Below are 23,650 nucleotides of genomic sequence, written 5' to 3'. Positions count from 1 at the left end.
CTACAGCTTCAGGCATTGTCGGATCCAGTCTCAGATGACTCATCAGGGCTCCCCTTGTTTCTCTGTATCTTTGATGTTCTTCTTTTTATGGGTGGATTTTAATATTAGATGAGCTTTATCCATGTGATGGAAAAGACAGCTTCTGGAAGCCCCCATTTCTATATTCATAAGTAAGAAGTCAAAAGGAATAGATCTGCCTTATCTAAGTATTGGGAAATCTCAGGTCCCTTACCTATCCTCAGACTCTTCAGCAAGGGGAGAGAGGACTCAGTTTTGCCAACACTAGACGTGTGCCCACACCTGAGTTTGGATACGTGAGGTATTAAGGTTGACAGCTCCACCTCAGCTCATAGAGATCTGGAGGAGTTCTTTAGCAGAGAAATAGCTCATGAGGTTACTAAAGGAACATAAGGAATATTCCAGCCCCTATCAACTGAGGGAATGTACAAAACTAAAGCTCCTTAACAAGATGGAATCGGGAAATAGATGGAGTCAGTGATACAGATGTCTACCACAAGTAAATATGATAGGAAAGTAAAGCAGTTCGAGTTTTTTTCCTATTTCTCTCTCTCTCTTTCTCTCTCTCGAAGAAGGAAAGGTGACCTTGACCTAGTAATGCAATAAAAATGTAAGATTGTATTTTTATAAAAAGCTATGAAAACAAAAAGCTGTGAATGGAGACCTACGTGAAGGATGGAAGAATAGAAGAATAGCCAGAGTACTTTAGCAGGAGTAGCAGCACTTAAGAAGGAAGACTTTGTAAACTAAAATTAGATTTAGACAGAGGAGGAATTGAAAATGGAGGCATTATTTTCTACAGAAAATGATGGGCATGGAGAACAACAAAGAAAATTAATAAAAGTGAGATGATTAACAAAATACAATGGTAAGAATGTAAGTTAGGATTGAGTCCTTAACTTTCATTTGTATTAATCTCTCAGTGAAGATAGATAAATGACTACACAAATCCAAGCCTGTGGACACACTTTATAATTATGATCATTGTGCTTAAAACCAGATTCTTCTTTAATTGAATAAGACACTAAAACAATGAATGGCCAAGTTTTAATCACTCTTACACAAAGATTTTCCATTTATGTAATCTCAAACAAAACAAAACAAATTCTCTATCACCTGTTAAGTTCCAGACCCTATGCACTCATTGTGGCTGAAGATACAAAGATTTTGCAAGTTCAGCATCACTTTCCTGTTTCTCTGGAGCAATCACCCTTACTTACTGCTCAGGTCCTGGCCATCCTCAACCAGCTTATGAAATGATGATGGCCCCCGTTATTGGGCCAGCTATAAACACTTGATTCAGGAAGAACCAATTAAGCCTGCCTATAGAGTTGATCACAAAGTTATAGTATTTCAATCTTATGCAATTTTTGTAAAGCAAAATTATTTCAAGATCTACTAATTATCCTTTACGTTCTAGGAAGTACATTCTGTGACTAAGAGGACAACAATTTATCTGCCATCATTTCTGCTCTGCCCACTTTATGTTTCTGTCACTGTGATAGAAAAGCAGTGGGAAATGGCAAAACCAGTTCTGATTCATTCAACACATGAGTGCTTATTAGGTATAAAACACCATTCTGAACATTGTCCTGGATAAAAAGATAAATAATACCCAGCCCTTACCCTCAAGGATCTTACAACTTGGCAAGGGAAATAAAACATGCACATAGATGACTGCAATAAAAGGAAGATAATGATTGCTGCCAGATGTTTGGGGAGACTGAGCGCAGAATAAGGTAACATTCAATAGTCAGCCAAGAACTGTTTATTGAACAGCAGCGAGATGTGAGCTGGAAATGGAAGAGGGGAACATAGATCCTCACATGGGCAACTGAAAAATCAAGTCATATTACTTGCAACACAGCTCTTCAAATATATTTTTGGCACCAAGTTCCCAATAAATAGCCTTAAATTTAAAACTCAATAAGAATATAGCCTCTGTCAAATATAGCCCGAGGTACTGATACCTAAATACTAGGATCACCATTTTTATGTTCCCAAGTATGCCTTTCTGTTGCTTTGCTTATTCCCCCCTTTCCAAATTAGCTAATTCTACCTTAAGAGGATACCGAGTCTACCTGTTCCACCCTTCTTGTTCCTATATAGTAGAGTAGGTGAATTACAAGAGGATTTTTGACTTCAAACAGCTGAAAGAAAATATTACATAACTGGGGAAAAAAAGGCACGTGTGGATCCAAGAGTTCACGTGTTTTAATCAGGCCCCTATCTCTCTCTTCCTCAGCCCTTCTTCTCTCTTCCTTTTCGCCTCTCTGGTATCTCTCATTAGAAGATTCAAATATCTCCCTGTCTATGTAGCAGCTTCTAGCACAGCTACAGGCCTATACCCTCACAGCTCCAGGATGGCTGGAAGGAGGCAGGACCATCACAACAGAAGGTGGCACTTACATACACTTTATGAAGCATCACATCTATGAGTGATGGATAATCACACCGTATACAGGGGTAGATTCTTATATTTACTATGGTACTTTTCCCTTGAAAATGGCAGTAAAATATACAAAATCAAATAGTGTAACATTGTCCAAAATATATACATAAAGCATTTTCAGGAAAGGGGTCCCTTTTTCTTCTAACTCTGGCATGGTGTCTGTTGGGTAGTGGTAGCTCTGTGTGGCTATCCTAGTTGATCCATGAGGAGTCCAAGGATTAGCTATGCATGACTATGGCTGCCCTCTGTTCACATCCTTGAACTCATCACTGTAACCAGAAGATTTTTTGTTTTTCCTCCTCAAACTTTAAATACTGAAACCTGCAGGAGGGGCAATATCTAAAAAGAAATTAATGGACTGGACTGTCCCTAGAAGGAAGATAAATAGGTGATTAAAAGGAAAAAATAAGTCCTCTGTATCAGGAAATGTTTGATGTTATTTGGGCATCAGAAAACAGGTGTTCCGACACATAAAGGAACAGAGGGTATTGGTCTAAAAACACTACCATAGCCAAAGGGGCGTAGCCTATTTTTAACAGAGGATTTGAGAGTTAAAAGATAACTTGTAGGACATTCAGTTCCGTTTCCTTATATTACTAATGGAGAAACTAAAACCCAGACACAGGAACAGGCATGCCAAAGTAACACAGGTGGCTGGTGGAAGATACAGCTACGCATCTTTTGACTTTTTAGGTTTATGTGTTGTGTGTGTGTGTGTTTTGTACAAGGTCAGTTTTCTTTAGAACATTAACATTAAAATAAAAAGATAGTCTTGTTTTTGGTTTTCTCTCCACCCTCGATTCAATGTAAGATGGTTTTGCTGCCCTCCAACAGTAAGCCACAGCAAGAGTTGAGTTTACCATATGGAGTACACTTTGGTACCACGGACAGAGACATTGCCTTTTCTTAAGCAGGAACTAGGGCCACTTGTTGCTTTAACGGGCCAAGTTTGGGCTGGACCTGAAGGAGGGAATGAATGCCTTTGAAAAACAGCTTTCTAACTGCACTAAAAACTGCTCTGGCATCCTGCTTCTCCCTCATCCCCCCACATCTTCAGTCAGAAAAAAAAAAAAAAAGAATAACATACTGGATTGATGGGGAGATTTCTGTCTAACCCCGTTTCTTCCTCCTTCTGTCACCTCTTCCTCGCTATTTCCTGTCCGCGAAAACCTGACACCAGCCCAAGAGCATCTCTGGAAGTGGGTAGGAGGGAGCCTTCTACCTGTCAGCGCTAGAGAAGAAGATGCGCTCTGCAGAGTTCTCCGTTGTTCCATCTCTTGCAATGAGAGGAAGGAAAGGAGTGAATCCGCCACGGATTTGCTGGAGATCAGGGTTAGTTCGTCCAGCTCCGGTCACAGTAACCCCTGTAGACCAAGGCTGCACTTTCATTCCTAACGTTTCTCCTCCTTGTCGTCTTTCTTTGCAGGCTAGCCCAGTGCCTGGCTCCAGAGAAGTCTCTGGTCAAAGGTTCTTTACGTCATAAATCAGGTTCCTGTGTGTGTGTGTGTTTTTTTTCTTACACAAAACTGGTACAGACGGATTAGCAGTGGAGACTAGGGTATCTCTGCTCCTCTTCAGCCGCGACCACAGCATCTTGCAACTACCTTGCATTCTCCCGGAGCTCAGAGCTCCGGTCCAGACCTCAGGGTTGGGAGCAGTCAGCCCAGACAGCACCGCCCTGTCCCGGGGCCGATGCCACCCGTGCCTCGAATGTGCGTGTCAGTGCAGGCGGGCGAGCCAGAGGCTTCTCCACTGAGACCGGAGCAGGAACTCAGCTTTCGCCGGCGACCTGCAATCCCCAGATTCCCTGGGGACCGCGAAACTCCCAATCGGAGGCAGCCCCCCCCGCTCCAAGCCGCCCACCCATTCCCCCCCTCTACCTCCTCACGCAGCCCCTCCCTGCGTGATGATGCAAACCGGTGGGGAGGGCGGGCTCTGAGAAGGGTGGGGAGAGCCGGAGAGAGAGCGAGGGTGGGAGGGAGTGGGAGGAGGAGGAGAGGGAGCCGAACGACCATTTAAAGCGATAGCAATCCGTGCCCTCTCCCTAGTGCTGGGCTGTTGGAGAGCTCGAGCTGCAAGCCGCGGAGCGCGAGCGCGAGCGCGGCGCGCCGGCTGGGGAACCCCAGAGCGCACGGCACCCCAAGCTGGCAGGCGCCGCGGGACCCCCTTCCCTCGCCGGCTGCCCCTCCCCGGGCGCCCCCACCGTCCTCGCCAGCAGGAGCTCCTGGGCTTCCCACGAGGAGCTCAGCCCAAGGAGCCCGAACCCCGGCGAGCCCGCCACCGTCCCCTCCAGCGCCGCCGCAGCCGCTGGAACAGCATGGTCCAGCTGGGGAAGCTGCTCCGCGTCCTGACTTTGATGAAGTTCCCCTGCTGCGTGCTGGAGGTGCTCCTGTGCGCGCTGGCGGCGGCGGCGCGCGGCCAGGAGATGTACGCCCCGCACTCCATCCGGATCGAGGGGGACGTCACCCTCGGGGGGCTGTTCCCGGTGCACGCGAAGGGTCCCAGCGGAGTGCCCTGCGGCGACATCAAGAGGGAGAACGGGATCCACAGGCTGGAAGCGATGCTCTACGCCCTGGACCAGATCAACAGCGATCCCAACCTGCTGCCCAACGTGACGCTGGGCGCGCGGATCCTGGACACTTGTTCCAGGGACACTTACGCGCTCGAACAGTCGCTCACTTTCGTCCAGGCGCTCATCCAGAAGGACACCTCCGACGTGCGCTGCACCAACGGCGAGCCTCCAGTTTTCGTCAAGCCGGAGAAAGTAGTTGGAGTGATTGGGGCTTCGGGGAGTTCGGTCTCCATCATGGTAGCCAACATCCTGAGGCTTTTCCAGGTAGGGGGGTGCTCCCTCTGGGGCAGAGCGCGCCGTAGCTCCCCGAGCTCTTAATCCTAAAGAAAACACTGGCTTGGACCTGAGGGGCGCGGGGTCAGGTCAGCCTTCGCTCATTGCCACCCTGGAGATCCTGCCGAATCCCTCCCACCCCACGCGAGGAGGTACTTTCCCCTGCTCGGTTCATTTCCCTTCCATCTCTCCCCTGTCCGCGCTCCACTCCATCCGGCTTGACATCCTGGATTTATGGCCCCATTTACAAGAAGCAATCTGCGAAAAACAAGGCGATGATTTAAATGGGTTTGCATTAGAGTGAAATATGGTCCAAAAACTGGCTCGTAAAAGTGCCAGGCTCCTGTGAGAGCCGGTTAAGCGCAAGGAATTTGAAAGATGAGAAGACGCTTCGAAACTGGGCATTTCTCAACTCCCAGCTTCCCAGCCCCACGCCACCCGGCAAGACGCAGCTCCCCAGGAAAATGTCGAGAAAAGATTAGGGAGGCACTTCTTAGACCGAGGGCTAGGTCTTCACCTACATCTGAATGTGCATTGCCCGTTTCTCCCAGGTCGGATTTCCCGACCTGTAGCCTGTCTTTGAGAAGGCATGGGGCAGAAGACGAGGGGGACGGCCCCCAAGTGGGGACAGGCCACCCACAGACGTGACCCCCAGGTGATTTGCTCTGGGCAGTTGTTTGCACCGTCTAAATTGCATTTGCAATCCAGCCACTGGCAGGAGCTGGGCGATCAGCTTTCTACTCTTGCCTTTCAGAGCCCAGAGATGAGCTCATGCTAACTGCGAAACAAAATAGCTTTCTCTGCCTCCTCCCTCCGCCCATCCTTTCCCACGACCTCCCTAACGCAACCCCCCAACCCAATCCTGGGCTTTGCGGACGATTCTCAGAGTCAGGCGGGAAAGCACCTGGAGGGAGGCCGTAGGGTGCGCTGAGCAAGGCTGGGCGGTCCTCCTGCTGGGCTGCAAGAGGGCGACGGCGAAAATGGGAGAAGGCGGATGGGGCCGCTGAGCGATGGGCTGGTTAGTCTACTGCAGTGCTGTCTCTCGCCGCCTGCTCCCGGAGCCTCAGCCCCAGGGCTCGTGCGCTGCACTGGGTATAAATGGATGGCTGTGAATTAAGAAATTGAATTTCAGGGTCCGCGTGATTATAGGTTCCCTTTTCCTTGTTTCTCTGTCTTTCTCATCGTCTCTCTTTCTCTCCTCCTGTTTCTTTCTCCGTGCTTTTTTCCCCTCCTCTATTTTTAATTTCCCCTTTCAATTTCTGCCTGTCTTCTCCTTCTCTACCTTTATCTCCAAGGTTTGCTGTTGTTGCTGTTGTTGATCTCTATCTGGAAGTGATCTTTTTTTAAAATGCACAGCTCTCTCCCTGCCTGGTAGTAGGGAGAGAACTCCCTCAATCTTCTCAAGATCTTCTGTCTGACCCCTATGTTCACCCTGTCTAGAGGGCTGGCTCCCTCTCACGTGCCTTTCCCAAGGGTGTTGGGTTTCTGGAGGGGACTCCAGGTGAGAGTCCAGCCATCATCCCCATCTGCTCCCAGGAGTATGAAGTTTGTGTCTGTGCCAGTAAGAGGGGTGCCTGTCCATGGCTGCAGCCTGGTATGGGCCCTCTGATCCCGTGAGCATCCCTAGTGCATCCCCGGGATGCCATCACAAAGATCTTCAGATGTTTGCAAACCCTGAAGTGCTTGGGGAGGAAGCCTTCACTTTGAGTTGGTGCATTCAAGAAGAGCCTGGCTTGTTGTAAGCAAAACCCAGAAGCAATTTCTTTACCTCTGAGGTTAAGCCAGAGAACCTGAGGAGGCAGTCCTGTAAGGAGGATGAGGCCGGAGGTTGCCTGAAAACCACAGAGGTGACTCACAGAATTTTAACTGGAGCTCTGGGAGTTGAAGGCCCATTTGCTCTTTGACATTTTTTTTTTCTTTTATTAATTATGTTACTGCCTGTTTCTCTCTTCCCTCAGAGCTTGGGCAGTACTGCAGATGGGCCTGCCTGTCTAAAACAGAGTGAATCTTCAAGTCAAGAGAGAGCTTGCAGACTAGGCTGACGGATTGTGTTTGCTGAAAAAGATTCCAGGGGGAGCTGATTCCTTCTCTGGTGTGTGGACCTGAGGCAGCTGCACGAAAAGCAAAGGCTTGCCTTGTGTTTAGTCCCCGCATTCCCTGGGCTGGGAAGGAAAGGAACTGAACGCCAGCGTTAGCAGTGTGGGCTGGGACCAAAACCATTCAGAGAAAACACTGTCATTCTCTAATTTGCAAATTGCAGTTATTCACGTTGGACTGAACAGCTGAGGGAAAAGACCCCCCAGTTTTCACCTGTATTTATTGAGAAGAGGCTGATAGTAGGAGGGATGCACCAACTTGTAGTTTGTGCTGTGAGCTGGGTATGAGCGTTGGTGTGGCCATCCCAGTTAACCATTGTCTACATTTAAATATATAGACATAGATTCTTTATATATTCTTTATATAGAGACACAGTCTCTTCCAGTAGCCTTTTTTTCCCCCCTTGCATGTGATCTTAGAAACTCCTGGTGTGCAAGTCCAATCCCCAGTTTCCCAGGCTCTGTAAAACTGCAAAATGAATAGAGAAAATAGTGGAACACAGATCCATTGTTCAAAGGCGCAGTCACTTTGGGGAGAGAGAAAAAGAATGGTAGGTGAGTCTTCTCTGAGATTGCAGAGTTCATCTCAATTAAGATTGTCCTATATAAAAGAAACTCCTCTCAATGATTGAATTCTTAGTTCTCCAGAGATTCAAGTTTTCTTTTGCCTGGTCACCATGGGTTGCTGTGGGGAATATGCCACACCAATCATTTGAGTTAAAAATTTATGGTGAGATAAACTTCTAGGCTGGGAGAAGGAATACTTAGTGACTTAAATGGGGGGTGCTAAGCACTGAGGGTTGAGGGAAGGGGAAGAAGATAGTAATAGATGTAACAAATGCTGAAGCTGCCAGCAAAGCCTGGAATGAAGTTCTTTCATGAAAATGAGGACCAGGGCAAGACTGAGTACTCAGATGTAGATAGTGTCTCTGACTTGGAATCCTCATCTGCCTGCTGGTGGGCCGGAGCTGAGCGAGTGCTCTCTCTCCTCTGTTTGCAGACTGTGCTGGTTAGTCAGTGACATGTCAGAGCGCAGGAATCATACCCAGTGGATCTTTCAAATCCAGGAATTTGAGGCTAATGAAATTAGTATGTGGCCAGGGCTCTGCCAACTAGAATTAAGTCACTGCAACAGCCCTGCAATGCATTTTCAGCCTGAAAGAAGCATCAGGGAGGCATTTCTAGAGATTTGTTTCTGAGCCTGTACAAAATAATACTCTCCTAATGCTAAGAAAGATTAAATGTAAATTAATATTGACTATGAGTAACATATTTTTAAAAAATGATCACAGAGTGGGGGATGGCTTAAAAGTGAAGAGCTTACATAATGTGGTGTCCAAAGAATAAATCTCCCCTGACCACTGTTTCATGGGCTATAAGTAAGATATATTATAGTGGAAAGTAATGGGAACGTTTTTATTCAAGGCTTCTCTGCTATTGACTTGAGAGCAAACACTCTGAGAGTATAAATTACTCTTGCTACGTCCTGACTCTGATGAACAATATTTCATGTTCAGTGACATGGTCTGAGATATAGACTTGGAATTGAATGGCATCTGTTTCAGTTGTTTTGTTCTCTCAGGAGCAACTAGATAGACCAAAGTGGTCAACTTGACCCTTGTGGAAGCATATTGAAAATCTAAACCTGTGGCCCTGGTACTATAAATGAAATGCATTTGTAAATTTGTGTTTTCCTTCTGCTCATTGATGCTTGAGTATAATCTCAATCTTTGGGGGCAGCATTTTATACATAAGTACAAGGTTCTCTTGCTCCTTTCTCTCTCTCTTTCTGCAGCTTATGTAATTGATAGAACTGGGCACCTAGGATAATGTGGTGTTACTATAGTGGGAATAAAAAAAAACAACTCTAACTTACTCTTTAAAAAAATTCACAGATATAGGTGTCAGTGCCATTTGGAAGAGTCTCTATAACAATTTCTGTCTCCACATTTACTGTGTTTCAGCAAATTTACCTAACAGATGGTGAGTGGGCAATTTTTAAAGGGGCATTTTTTAAAAGAGCAGAAAGGGAAGGAATAGAGACAGGCACATACTATAACTGAAGATGCTTCCACAAGTATTTTATGTGTATACATATACATATATACACACACACGTATACACATATATATAAACACACACACATATATATGTATATATATGCACTTATACAACTAAAAAAGTCTTTGGATTTTTTTTTTTCTTCAAGAATTTCAGAGATAATGGATTACTTCAACTTCACAAACATTTAGGATTTACCAAATTATAAATGCTCTCTTTGTTATGTATACAAGTTGTATCATGGATTTAAAAGACCATACAATTACACAAAGTGTGTTCTAGTCTCAATCCTGCCATTAATTGGCTGTGTTTCTTTAGGTCATTCAGTTTTTCCAGGCCTCATTTTTCTCATCTGATATTTCTTATTTTTTAAAGATGTACTGAAGTTTCTAATCTCTGTGTCACAGTTTAGCTTGGAGAAAATCATGCTCCATGGTGTTGTATTTCCAGCTCCAACTTTGAACTTTGAGTGAATTTGGGGCAACTTTTTAATGATCTTTTCACACAGCTATTTTAGTTAATATTGGTCTAGCTGATTTCACCACTCAAACTTTTTCTTATGTTCTCCTACCACTGTGTGCCTTAGTCATATGTATCAAGGCTATTGTGGGAAAAATTGCCTCCTGGGTCAGCTTCCTACATGGTCATATGACACAGGGCAGGGAGTGGGGACTGTGGATTTTACAGAAGCAGATACAGTTTTCATTATCCACGTCTTCTCCCCTTTCATCTTGCAAAAACAGCAGGGTTTTCTTGGAGAACTGCCAGATAATGACATCCTACCTCCTCGCTGGCCCCAGGATGAGTCACAGCAGGTGATCGGTTCATGTGTGGGCATCTAAGTCTCTCGGACTCCTCCTTGAGACTTCTCTCAAAGAAGGATGGGGGAAAAAAGTCTTTTCTCTGTGGAATTTCTAAGCTAAGGAGAGATGTCTCTGGGACTCCCAGTGATCATCCAGCGCAAGAAGAGACTTTCTGTAACATAAAGTCTTGCAGAGGTAAGCAGGGCTGAGTGATGGAGAGAAAGCTGGAGTTCTGTTGATACTCCGGAACGCCCAAATCCAACTTTGTCTGAATATTTGGCAGCACCCCTGAATTTCCAGTACTTGTCCCTTGAGGTTGTTCTTGTTTGTTTCTGTTTTCAAATTGCCTTTGATGATTTTGAGTTTGTTTTCAGCCATGTTCAACTGAAAGCATCAGAGCTAAAAGAGCTAATTTCCTTCATTAATGTCAGGTTTGCTCACTGACTTTCCTTAGATAAAAAATAATAACTGATATTTTGTTTCAGGAAAATCCTTATAGCCCAGGTTTGAGATATATGAAACTTTACATCCTCCCCCACTCTCTCCAACATTTATTGTTTTACCTTTAAGCATTTATGGAGAAGGAAATGACAACCCACTCCAGTACCCTTGCCTGGAAAATCCCATGGACGGAGGAGCCTGGTAGGCTACAGTCCATGGTGTTGCAAAGAGTCAGACATGACTGAGCGACTTCACTTTTAAGCATTTGTGATCATGTATTTCCCATCTTGATGCAGTTGAGAAAGAGAGCAAATACTTCTGATATAAACTGTAGCCTACCGCCCTCTTATTTGGAAGCTTTAGGACAATAGTTGATTCTTATCACTTAAGCAGATCTTTTGTTGGTGTCTTCAGAGCACAGAAGCATTTTCATGGCATAATGGAGTACAAAGTACATTAAGCCTGCTCTACTTTTCACCCTCTTTTAACTTAAATAGGCCAAAAAAAGAACAGGCTCAAACACATTTTCCCAACTAAAATACACATGTGATTATGTTTAGAAGACATTTATGCAACATGTAGTAAGACTATTAAATTAATGAACCTTTTGCCAATTGGCACAGCAAATATATATGCTCAATGTACTTAAGAAGAAGACAATAACCTATTTTTGCAGGTTAAATAATTACCTGAGAAGAGTATTGTGCCCACACACTTAATATTATAGTATTTCATGCTTGACAAGTAATTTTCTTTCAGTTATATTTACTGCCAAATGTTTCTTGGATCAACTTATTAAGTTATAAAGTCAAAAGTAAAATGATATGAAATGACAATGATAAAGGAAACATATCTCACTTTATGAGAAGTTCTCATTTCTTTTCAATATTACTAGCAATGACCACAGTACTCATTGAAGTTCTTACTGTGAGCCACTGTGTCAAGTACATTTAGTTCTGACAGTAGTTCTGCAAAAGACATATAATCACACTGTAAGTCTGAAGAAAGTGATTCTCATAGTCCAAAGTCACATAGCTAGTAAGTGGCAAAGTCTAGATTCATCTTAGATTTGTCTGACAATGCATTGGTTGTTAGTCACTATGAGCACTGCTCAACTGTTGCACCAATAAAGAAGTGCTTAAAATAATCATAGATTTGCCAACCCTGAAACTATAGTGATTTAAAGATATCAGAGTTGCTAATTGCTTAACCAAATCTACTTCCAGAAAGAAATAGCATTTTATTTCATTTCTATAGCAAGATTAATTATGTATGCCAATAGAAACTTGAGCACACAAATCCTTATCTACAAAGAAAATATGCTTGTTTTCCATTATTCAACAGGTAGCTAGCCCTGTGCAGAGGCAATAAATATATAGTAGACTTTTCATTCAAATAAATGAGAAAAGATGTTTCTTTTTGTCCTGATTCAGTGCCCATTCATTATGGATTATGATAGTTCTTCCTAAACTTTATTTCATTCACTCCACTCTTTCTATAAACCTCAAGTGAGAGAATCCATCATTCAGATATATGTGCAATGCAAGAGGACTGTATTAATATAATTTCTGGAAGTCAGGTTGATAGCGCGCAGGAAGTATATCCTAATAAATGCAACACTAATGTTTGTGTGGGCCGTGGAATGAAGGGTAGGAGAATTTTCAGTTTAATGGATTATTTTGTCTCTTACTATGAAAGTGCTGCGCCTTAATAGTCTTATAATTGGTCATTTACAGAGTCTTCCGTCTCTGGGCTTTGTGCTTTCTTTCCTCTGAGGCTGTTGATTCCTTTTCTCATCCTGGATGGAAGATAGCAATGGAGCCACTGCCAAGGGCTCAGCCTGCCTCTTTGTGTTATTTTTCGGTTGAAAATATTTCTATTTGTTAAAGCACTGTTTAAACATTTTTACCATGTTTTAAACTTGACTGTGTTCTGAAGGTATTAGCACAGGCAGATATAATGGGGGATGTTTTCCAGGAAAAAACAGGCTTTTATCAAAGGAAGTATCAGAATTTTCATGTAGAGATTAAGAATCAGATTCTAGAGTTAGACAGACCTGAATTTAAATTCATACTCATGACTTATTACCAGCCTCATCTTAATCAAACAGATATCACATCTCTCTTTAATTTCCTTATCTTTGAAATGGGAACAAGAGAAGTGTGTTTGATGGAGTTACACATAAAGCACGTCTGAAAGAATAATCATACAGATTGCACAAGATACGCATGGAAATAGTTTAGCATCGAGTTGAGCGTGTGATTAGTGTTTAATGCATTTAAGTGCTATTGTTTTATTATTATTATTATGTTGCCATTAAATATCATTGTTACTTAAATGTCATTATTGCTAAGTCTACTGTAAAATTACCATAATAATCCCTGAATTCTACTCTTCTGTTTCCTTTGCTTAAATTGATATCTATCTATCTATCTGTGTGTGTGTATATATATATATATATATATATATAGAGAGAGAGAGAGAGAGAGAGAGAGAGAGAGAGAACATTTTATCAGTACTATTCAGTGGACTGAGAATTTCCATGGTGCTGGTTAAAAAGTATCAGTCATTGCATGGACTTGGTGTACTTAGCAGAGAGACTAACAGATTTGAAGTCAGGCATCCCCAAGTGTGAATTCCATGGTGACCCTTTTCTAGCTGTAGAACCTTGAGGAAACCATTTAAACTTTTTGAACTTTACTACTTACTAGTTTCCTCATCTATATATTTTTCAGAAACACTGAGCATCCTCCTTGTGCACTGTTCTACGTTCTTGGACGTCTCAATGAATAAATTAGACAAGAGCCTTTATGCGTTCTCTCTGTCTCCCCACCTTTCTTTTCTTGTGCTCCTGTTGGTAACAGATGGATGTTATAAATAAATTCTACGCTTTGTCACAAGTTGATGGGTTCTATGGGATGAAGAAAAGAATTTGAAGCCACTGAAAAGCCTTGGTTGTGAGTGCTAGAGGGGTGTACAGGTGGGTTCTATTTTTAAATAGGGTAGTCAGGCTGGATTTCATAAGTTGACATTTGAGCCAAGACTTGAAGTGAGGGAGTTGTCAGGATGGATTAGGGGGGGACCACTCCCTGGCAGCGGGAACAGCCGCTGCAAACTCTGAGGCATAAGTCTGCCTGGCAGGCTGGAGGAATATCAAGGAGGCTGCCCCGGCTAACTTAGTCAGTGGGGAGGAAGGGGTGGCAGCAGGACTTGAGGTCAGGCCAACGAACTGGGTAAGTCCTGGGAGACCGTCACATGCGTTTTGTCTTTTACTCTAAATGTAGGCAGCCAGAGGCAGGGTTTTAGCAAAGGTGTGACATGATCTGTCTCTTGTTTGACACGCATAACTCTGTCTGTGGTCTTGAGGATGAGGGAGAGAGCGGAATCAGGCAGCCTCTCAGGAGGCGATTATAGCCTCCGTGAGGTCCTTGTGCCAGGATGTTGACGGCCAGTGTTCTCAGAAGTGATGCATTGGGAAGATTGTGGCAGCTTTTCCTGGAGATTAAATGTGAGAATGTAGAAAAAGGGGCCAAGGGTGAAATCAAGATTTAGTGCCTGCACAACTAGAAAGGTGTGGTCACTATCATATAAAATAGAAGAAGTTTAAGGTAGAGCATATGTTAGGGGATAAAGATTTTGGAGGTATAAGACAGTATTTTTCTTGACATCCAAGTAGCGATGCTGACTACAGAGTCACATACACTAGTCTACAGTTCTGATGAAAGGTCTAAGCTAGAAACACATTTTACTAAAATGGAGATATTAAGAACAGTTACATGGAAGCGCTATTTTAAAGATAAAATAAAGTAGTATAGTTAACACTGTCTTCTCAACACTTTTAACAACTCTTAGCTAAAATAACAATCTGAAATGAAATGAAATACCTATAGTTTTTTTGTTTTTGCCATAAAACTGAATAAAGTGTTGTCACAGTTATTTTATTAGTAATAATATTTGTGACACAGTTGTTTTAGTTAAGACACCATGACTGCAAATGTTTAAATAAACCTTTCAGTCTCCAAATTTTCACTGCTAGTGTACTTGAAACTGTGTCTTGTAACATTTAAGTTAGTTATGATAGAGTACCTCTTTAAATAGAAGTAATTCTGAACTATCTAGATCAATGCAATCTTATATACCTTTATATATAATTGTTATTTTATGATTCATCAAATTCACTTGAAAATTTGTATCACTGATAAATGAGAACTTAAGCATTTACTCATATATTCAAGGGAAAATTGTACTTGTCATTTCCATTTGGGTACCTACTTTGAACAATTTTGCCAGGCTTTTCACATTTTCCCTTCACTGTGCAATTGAAAACTTGACAGGGGGAAGTATTATCTTACTGGCTTTGAGTTCCCCTTAATTGTTGTTCAGTCGCCCAGTCACGTCTGACTCTTTGCGACCTCATGGACTGCAGCACGCCAGGCCTCTCTGAGTTCCCCTTAGCTATCTGCAAATCCTTAAACAGACTTTGTGGCTTAACCAAAATTCTTTTCCATATTCATTCCACTAGCAGCTATTGGTCTAGGCATGTACTTATACTAAAAAATGCATGACCACGTTGTCTCTACACATCTATAATTTTATGTTAACACTATCATTATGTAAGCTATATTTTAATTGTAATTATAACAAGTTTTACATCAACACATCCATTTCTAGTGTTCATCTAGTGTTCAAGGAGAGAGCAGCATGTAGTAAATTTTATCAAAATATACCATCTGAAGAATAGAACAGAGGGTAATTGTCTAATTCTATATTCACTATAATTAAGTTCAGTGGAGTTGGCATAATAGAATTAAGATGAAAAAAAATAGACGTTGAGGTACCATGGCTCCCTCTCCTCACACACCCTCTTCATATCAGAGAGCAGCAATGTAGCAGCTTTTTGTACAGAAATGAAGACAGGAAGAGGCCAGAGGATGAATGACAGGCACAAGTAGGGTTGAACTATGAAGAGCAATATGGAAATGAAATTTCGCTGTTGGCTTTGGTGAGTGGGGAAGATGCATCAGCATTTGTGCCTACTGTGATCACATTTTCTGGAACAGTTAAGCCCAGCGTCAACCATACTGTCCCATCTTCCTCATAAGTAGGAACATACAGTTACTCGAATCTTTGCTTCCTGTTTCTTGATGATTGGTTGAGAAGATTATTACAGGGACTGCATCTTGTGAGGAAGTACATTGTTTTGAAAAGATTGAAATTCACTTAAGAACGGTAACTCCAACTTTCCTCTTTCTTGATCTTGGACTATTTAAGTCTGGAGTGTAGCAGTAAGTTATGGGGGAGTATTATTGGAATTTTTAGTTATGCATAATGGTTATAGCATGATGGTTAGGAATGTAGATATTAGTTCAGATCCTGACTTTCCACTTACTAACTGTATGAGCTTGGGAAATTTACCTGATTGCCTGAACCTCGGTATCCCCATTTATAAAATGATGGTAATACCATTCCATCACAGAGCATTTTCTTTCACTGATTCTGACCCCTAGTCGTCAAGGTGACTGAACCTCGACCCTGCATTAATTGCCGTTCATTAAAACAATCCCTGTTTTGAGAAGTTGGATGTTGAAGCCAAGTGAGGTCAAAAGAGAGGAATATTCAGAACATCTTCATTCAGGGGCTAAGGGAAATATTCAGGACTCAGATGGAGAATCAGGCAAAGGGCAGCATGCTTAATTTCCTACTGTAGTGATTAAGAACAAGTCAGACAAGTGGGTTTAAACTCACTTCCATTAGGCTGGTGATGGGACATAAACATTTGGACAACCAGCTAACATTTATCAAGTGTTGCTTTTATAGAAACCCTCATGAATCCAAAGGTGCTTTTAACAGTCTCCCAGTCAGAGCGTGTTTTGGAGGTGGAATCAACACAGCGCTGCCTCCATCATCACCACCATTACTGTCACGGTACTCGCTTACTGAGTGTTTTCTGTGTGCTGGGCGCCACGTTCAGCCCTCCGTATTCACTATATAGTGTCATTCTCACCTCAGGAGACGTTATCACCATCCCCAATTCTCAGATAAAGACACTGAGGTGTTGGAAATGTAAGAAACTTGAAGGCAGGGAACTCAAATCTCTTTCTCTCTGACTTCAAGAACCCTTAAATATTAGCATACTATCAATACTATATCTTGTTAAGAAAATCTGCTTCCCTCCACTCTAGTTAGTGTAGAAACAGTTCTCAATCCCCATATTCCTCTATTACCCATGCCACCGTGACCTCAGGACTAGTAGGGAGAAGTGACCTCTTCAAAGACAAAGGCAACCTAGTCTCTTCTGCCTTTCCAGAATGAGCTAACCAATATTTTCTTTCCTTCTTAAGAATCCCCACGTGTTCCTTTTGGTATTTGCCTTGGCCTTTTTGAATTCTGACATTCTGTACATGACTCATCCACTCTCCTTAATGCTAGTTTATCGAGGTCAAGTATAGGGTCTTACTCATCCTGAAGTCCAATTATACCCCTGTAACTCTGTGCTTTTCTTCTTATAGGGCATCTGCAGATATTTGTTTGAATTTTGTTGAATTGTTCTCATCAATACTACATTAAAAGTTATATAGAAAGTACTTTCCTGTCAGGAAAGCCATCTAAATAAATTTCTAGATGGTTACTTTTTATAGGATTATTATAGAGTTTATGGATCTTCAGGTAATATCTTTTAGATTAAGTTCTTCATATCACCTTAGTTTTACATAGAATGATACATCTGAATTTTCTCTATCAAACCTATGTGGCTTCACTGGCTTATAACTTAGCTTTTTGGTTACATCTTGTTGACTTTTCTACTTCCAATGATATTTGAGCCTGGTATTGATGGGGTTGAGTGGGAAAGCACATCTTAAAGGCCATGAATTGGTTTTGTAGAGAACTAACATAAAGAACTAACGTTTTATCGTATTCTGCAGAACTCATGAGTTTTTTTTTTTTAATTCTATAATTCCATTCTTTCAAGGAGTATAAAACCAACTTCAAAATGTTTATCCTAATTTGTTCACCTCCTCCTTCTTAGTCTTAGTGAGAAGAGGAGTAAACTGAATGGAAGAAAGTCATTATGACCACTGAGGCCACAAGGAAACGAGTCAGTCCCTGAGTATTATTTTCATCTCTCCCCTATGCAAGTGATCTAAGGTCTTGAATGGTTACTCGGTGAAAATTACCTAGTTGACCATTGCTAATGGGTTGTGTCATTTAATCCCCTGGTAGTCATTCAATGAAAGAATGTATTGTTATGGTATCTTATAGAGCACATGCATGGAACCTAGACTCAGAAATAGTTATTTGCTCATTAAAATATGGAATTTGGACTTGGGTCTCTGACTTCTAAAGCACTTCTAGTGATTGTTACCACTAAATTAAAGTTGTAAAACTCTGTGAAAGTAGATAGCTTCTAAAATTTCCTCACCTCTGAGTTTTTAGAATTAAATTTTCATCTGATTTACAGTCTTAACAGTTGAGACGGGTAGGGAGGACTGCCAGCCTGTTGAATGGAATTTTCCTTAAATTAGCCTGTTTTATGACACCAATTCACTCATTTATTCCCTCAGTGTATATTGGAATTCTCTCTGTGCAAAGCCATTTTAGGCATCACAGTGGAGTGAGCACCCCTTCTATCGACTCTTCCACAGCTTCAGGGAAGCCTTGGACTTTTTTGCCATGCATAGACGGGGGCTTGGTGATGGAAGCCTGGTTTGTCCCCCTCTGATAAAACTAAGACATACTCACATTAGTTCACAGGCCCCTTGATCCCATGGTATAACAGTAGAAATGAACCTTATCATTTTGCCTGCAATTAATGATATAAAGCCTTTGGATTTGGATGTAGAGAATGGATGCAATTGTGGGCTTGTTGATTCTACATGTATATGGGTATCATATGTCATCAGCCTGCAGCTACCTGCCAGCTACCACTACTTTTCACAAACCAAACAAATACATTCTTATCTCTTCTATAAACTCTTGACAACATATTTAACAGTATATGTATATATATATATATATATATATATATATAGAGAGAGAGAGAGAGAGAGAGAGAGTTATATATATTGTTACTAGAGCCTCCCCCAATAAATTTATCATTGGCTAACCAATGGTTTCTCAAATATGCTAATTAAAAAACCTTTAAAGTAGACTGACATACCACTGCCTATAGTAGACAATGGTATTCTTTAGAAATCATGGGGAAGAATGCCACCAGGTATACATTTCTTAATTTATGATTGTCTATGTATATATAAGCAATTGTTATATGTGTGTATATACTTGTTCATATATATGAATGATTTAAAATTGAAGATATATTTAAATTTAAAATTTGAGGATATACTTATATGTGCTTCTGTTAGCAAGCAGTAAATGAAATTACTAGCAGATTCATACAGCAGGGAAATAACCAATCAGATTTAACTCAATAGCTTGCTTTTTTTGGTAAATTTATGGTTGTGGTTATTATATACATAATACATTTGCTGAAGAAAATATTTCTACTGCTTTTACAAAAAATCAAAATCATTTAATATGGATATAGTGTGTCTCAAATGTCTTAGTACAGTTTTGATCTTTAATATCATCAGAAGTAATAGAATTAGAAACATGCCCCCCAAACCATGTAAAGGTGTAATTGCCTTCATTTCCCTTATACTTTTGAGACTTCTGAAAAATAAATATTTAATTGTATTATCTATTTCTATCTAAGGATAGCAACTAGGAAAATAATTTTCTTTTAAAAAGTCAATATTAAAATATGTTATTCAAGATGACCAAAACTAAGTAAGTGGTAAAGAAATTCAAAATTTTAAACTTGACAGTGGTGCTTTTTTATGAATCTATGGTACTTCTTCTGAAGGAATTAATCTTTTTTAAATTTAATTTATTTTTATTGATGTATAATGTGTTAATTACTGATGTAAAGTGACTCAGTTATACATACATATATATATATACATTCTTTTTCATATTATTTTCTATTATGTTTTATCACCGGATATTGAATAGAGTTAGTTCCCTGTGCTGTACAGTAGGATCTTGTTGTTTATCCATCCTATATATAATAGTTTGCATAAGCTAATCCCAAAATCCCAACACATCCTCCCCCCAAGACCCTCCCACTTGGCAACCAGCAGTCTGCTCTCTATATCCCTGATCCTGTTTCCTAGTTACGTTAATTTGTGTTATATTTTAGATTCCACATATAAGTAATACCATATGGTATTAGTCTTCCTCTTTCTGATTTACTTCACTTAGTATGATGCTCTCTCATTGCATCTTTGTTCCTACACATGGGATTATTTTGCCCTTTTTCATGGCTGAGTAGTATTCCGCTGTATATATGTACCATGTGTTCTTTACCCACTCATCTGCCAGTAGACATTTAGGTTGTTTCCACATCTTGGCTACTGTGAGTAGTGCTGGTGTGAGCAAAGGTGCATGCTATCTTTTCAGATAGACGTTTTTCTGGGCACATGCCCAGGAGTGAGATGGCTGATTCACATGGCAACTCTATTTTTAGTTTTATGAAGAATCTCCATACTATTTTCCACAGTGGCTGCACCAGCTTACCATTCCACCAACACTGTAGGAGGGTGTCCGTTTCTCCACACCCTCTCCAGCATTGTTATTTGTAGACTTTTTAACGATGGCCTTTCTGACTGCTGTAAGGTGGTACCTCACTGTAGTTTTGATTTGCATTTCTCTGATAATTAGTGTATTTAGAAAACTAAGCCTTGTCAGTTGCATTGTTTGCAAATATTTTCTCCCGTTGTGGAGGTTGTCTTTTAGTTTTGTTTGCAGTTTTCTTTGCTGTGCAAAAACTTGTAAGCTTGATTATGTCTCTCTCTCTCTTTTTTTTTTTTTTTAATTTCTATTGCCCTGGGAGACTGACCCAAGAAAAAATTGGTACAATTATGTCAGAGAATGTTTTGCCTATGTTCTCTTTAATGAGTTTTTTGATTTCATGTCTTATGTTTAAGTCTTTAAGCCATTTTGAGTTTATTTTCATTCATGGTGAAAGTGTCTGTTCTAACTTCATTGATTTACATATAGTTTTCCAACCTTTTCAATATTACTTGCTGAAGAGACCATCTTTTCCCCATTGTATATTCTTACCTCCTTTGTCAAAGATTAATTGACTGTGGGTATGTGAGTTCATTTCTGGTTTATTTATGTCTGTTTTTGTGCTAATTCTATACTGTTTTGATTACTGTAGCTTTGTAGTACTGTCTGAAGTCTGGGATGGTAATGACTTCTGCCTTGTTCTTTTTCTTCAGGATTACTTTGGCAATTATAGGCCTTTTATGATTCCATATTACTCTTAGGATTATTTATTTTAGTTCTGTGAAAATGTCGTGGGTATTGATAGGGATTACATTATATCTGTAGATTACTTTGGGTAGTCTGGCTATTTTAACAATATTAATTCTTCCAATTCAAGAGCGTGGAATGTCTTTCCATTTCTTTCAATCATTTTCAATTTCCTTCATTAATGTTTTATAGTTTTCAGCATATAAATCTTTCACCTCCTAGGTATTTTATTTCTGGGGTTGTGATTTTAAAAGGTATCATTTCTTTACATTTACATCCCTTTTCTGATATTTCATTGTTGGTGCAAAGAAATGCAACCTATTTCTGTATGTTAATCTTGTATCCTTTTACCTTGCTGAAATCAATCATCAGTTCTAGTACTTTTTGTGTGGTGTCTTTAGGGTTTTCTATATATTGTACCATATCATCTGCATATAATGACAATTTTCCCTCTTCCTGAAGGAATTCATCTTGAAGTTCTACTAAGACTTTGGGGATATCTGTTTAATGAGCCACTACTCTGTGCCTGAAATTGCTCTATACACTAGAGATTCTAGAATTAGCATAATAAAAACAATAATGCAGGTAACAGCAAAAAGCATTCACAAACCTTTCTTGCAAGGAATTAAAGTCACGAGGGGCAGGGGGGAAAACAAGTGAATCACAAGTTCAAAATGGCAGCAATTCTCAAACATTAATGTGAGGAAGAATCATAACAGGCATGCTAACAAGGGCAATTACAAGACCCCTTCTCCAATTGATCAGGTGTAAAGTCCCATAACTCTCCTTTTGGTGAATGTATTAGGAAAGTCTCAGACAGATGTTCTTAGTTGTCATTTACCTTCAGTGTGTATCAAATTCACCTGAGAGTGTTATCACAACACAGATTGCTGAGATCCAGTGCCAGAGTGCTAACTAGTTTCCAGCTGGGGCTTATATTATTGGCCCGGGGGCACATGTTGAGAACCACCTTTCAGAACTCCGCAGTATGGGATGGTATGTGTTGTGAATGGGACAGGCACAGAGAACCTTAGGGGAGCAGGAGGGCTTTGCTCCAAACTAGCCAAAGGTAAAATCAGTAGCTGGAGTTGGTAGACCCAAGTGACCAGAATTTTACCTGCATTTGCTCATTTAATCCTTTCACTAAGGCACATAGGGGCTACTTAGTGTTTCTGTTTATAAGAGAACCCAGAGGAGGCAGTTACTTGGCCTGAGTCCTAAACTGGTAAGTAGCAGGTTAAGAATTCAAGTCTAGGAAGTCTGATTCCAGAGCCCACACCCTTAATTGTTCTGCATGTAGAGAGGGGTAAAAGGTTGTCACTGAAGGCTTCCTGGGACACTGGTCTCTGAGTATAGATAGAAGGATGAGCGGACATAAATACTATTATTTGTGTGTGTGAGTGTGTGTGTCTGTGTGTGTGGCAGCAGTTGGGGGAGGAAGTATCAGGGCTTCCAGAAGAACGGGCCCTCCCCACACATCTCTAAGCAAGTCTGCTTATCAGGAGTCTGGAACAGGAGTATGACTGTGGGGTTCTGAGAAGGGTTCTAGAAGCCTGAGTTAGAGTTCCCTATCAGTTAGTAACTGACAGAAAGTGGATGAATGACTTGTCTTACTTTCTACGTGTAGCTGGAAGTTTGGATACAGCCCTTACAGTGTTTGTCCAGCAGCTGAGGAATGTCACCAGGGGACTGAGTTGCTTAGATATTCCAGCTCGCACATCTCTAGCACGTCCCTGTGGCCCACATAGTTTCAAAGTGGCTCCAGAATCTCTAAGAGTGTTCCAACCATTTGAGCAGGAAGAAAGAAAAGTAAAAAAGAAATTAAGTAATAATAATTTTTTTAAAAGGCAGTTTCTAAATCAGGGAGCAAATTATTTGCCACAGATGATCAGCAGACTTCCTCTTAAAGATATCTCAGCTAGGGCTTTAACTGGCCACCGTAGCCTCAAGGGTAATGGGGTCTCCTAAACCAGGACTCTGATACTGAGGAATAAGAAAAGAGTGGCATTGATTAGCAGTGTGTGCACAGATTTCCTCCCTCAAACAAATATTATCCCCGAACTATTTTGTCATATATTTTACTTTAAAGAATGGAGAGGAAACATTACTTATCTGTAAATAGCCTCTTAGAGAGGGTACAGTTATATAATTACACAACCCCCTGGAGAGCTCCTTTCTTCTAAAATCTCTTTGAAAACTGTTCAAGGTAAAGGACATTTCTATCTTAATTTAGTAACTCGGAGTTGATTATCTTGGATTAACAGCCTCTTTCTGCAGATGTCCTGTCCAGGATTTAGAAAACTCTAGAAGTGGACAGAGAAGTTTAATGGTGCACGTACAAACGATATTCATCTCTTTGAAATAAAATCCATTTAGGGACGAAAAGGCATTTCATGTCTTTGCTATATGTTTTCACAAAATTTTCTTTCCAGTGCCATCCATTTCTTCCATCTGAATTTGTTATTACTAAACATTCCTCAGCATGTTGTCTCTCACTCTGGCTTTTGTCAGAAGTGTTCTCTGGGTCCTCACCCTTCTTCTCATCTCATATTTGGACTCAGCCATCTGAAACTAAAGCAACTGGTCTGCTTTAACTTATCCATATCCTGAAGAACCA

The 23,650-nt window shown here is 41.0% G+C and overlaps 1 protein-coding gene across 1 annotated transcript in view; it reads left to right on the top strand.

The window, feature by feature from the left end:
- Window positions 1–4,787: 4,787 nt before the first annotated feature.
- Window positions 4,788–23,650, top strand: part of GRM7 (glutamate metabotropic receptor 7) — an 812,551-nt gene continuing 793,688 nt past the window's right edge. The window contains exon 1 of the mRNA XM_065935278.1: window positions 4,788–5,306. Within this exon, the coding sequence (XP_065791350.1) occupies window positions 4,788–5,306 (519 nt within the window). The remainder of the gene's footprint in view (window positions 5,307–23,650) is intronic.

This window comes from Muntiacus reevesi, chromosome 4, assembly GCF_963930625.1.
Source record: "Muntiacus reevesi chromosome 4, mMunRee1.1, whole genome shotgun sequence".
NCBI lineage: Eukaryota > Metazoa > Chordata > Mammalia > Artiodactyla > Cervidae > Muntiacus > Muntiacus reevesi.
This window is presented reverse-complemented; position numbering and strand designations above follow the sequence as displayed.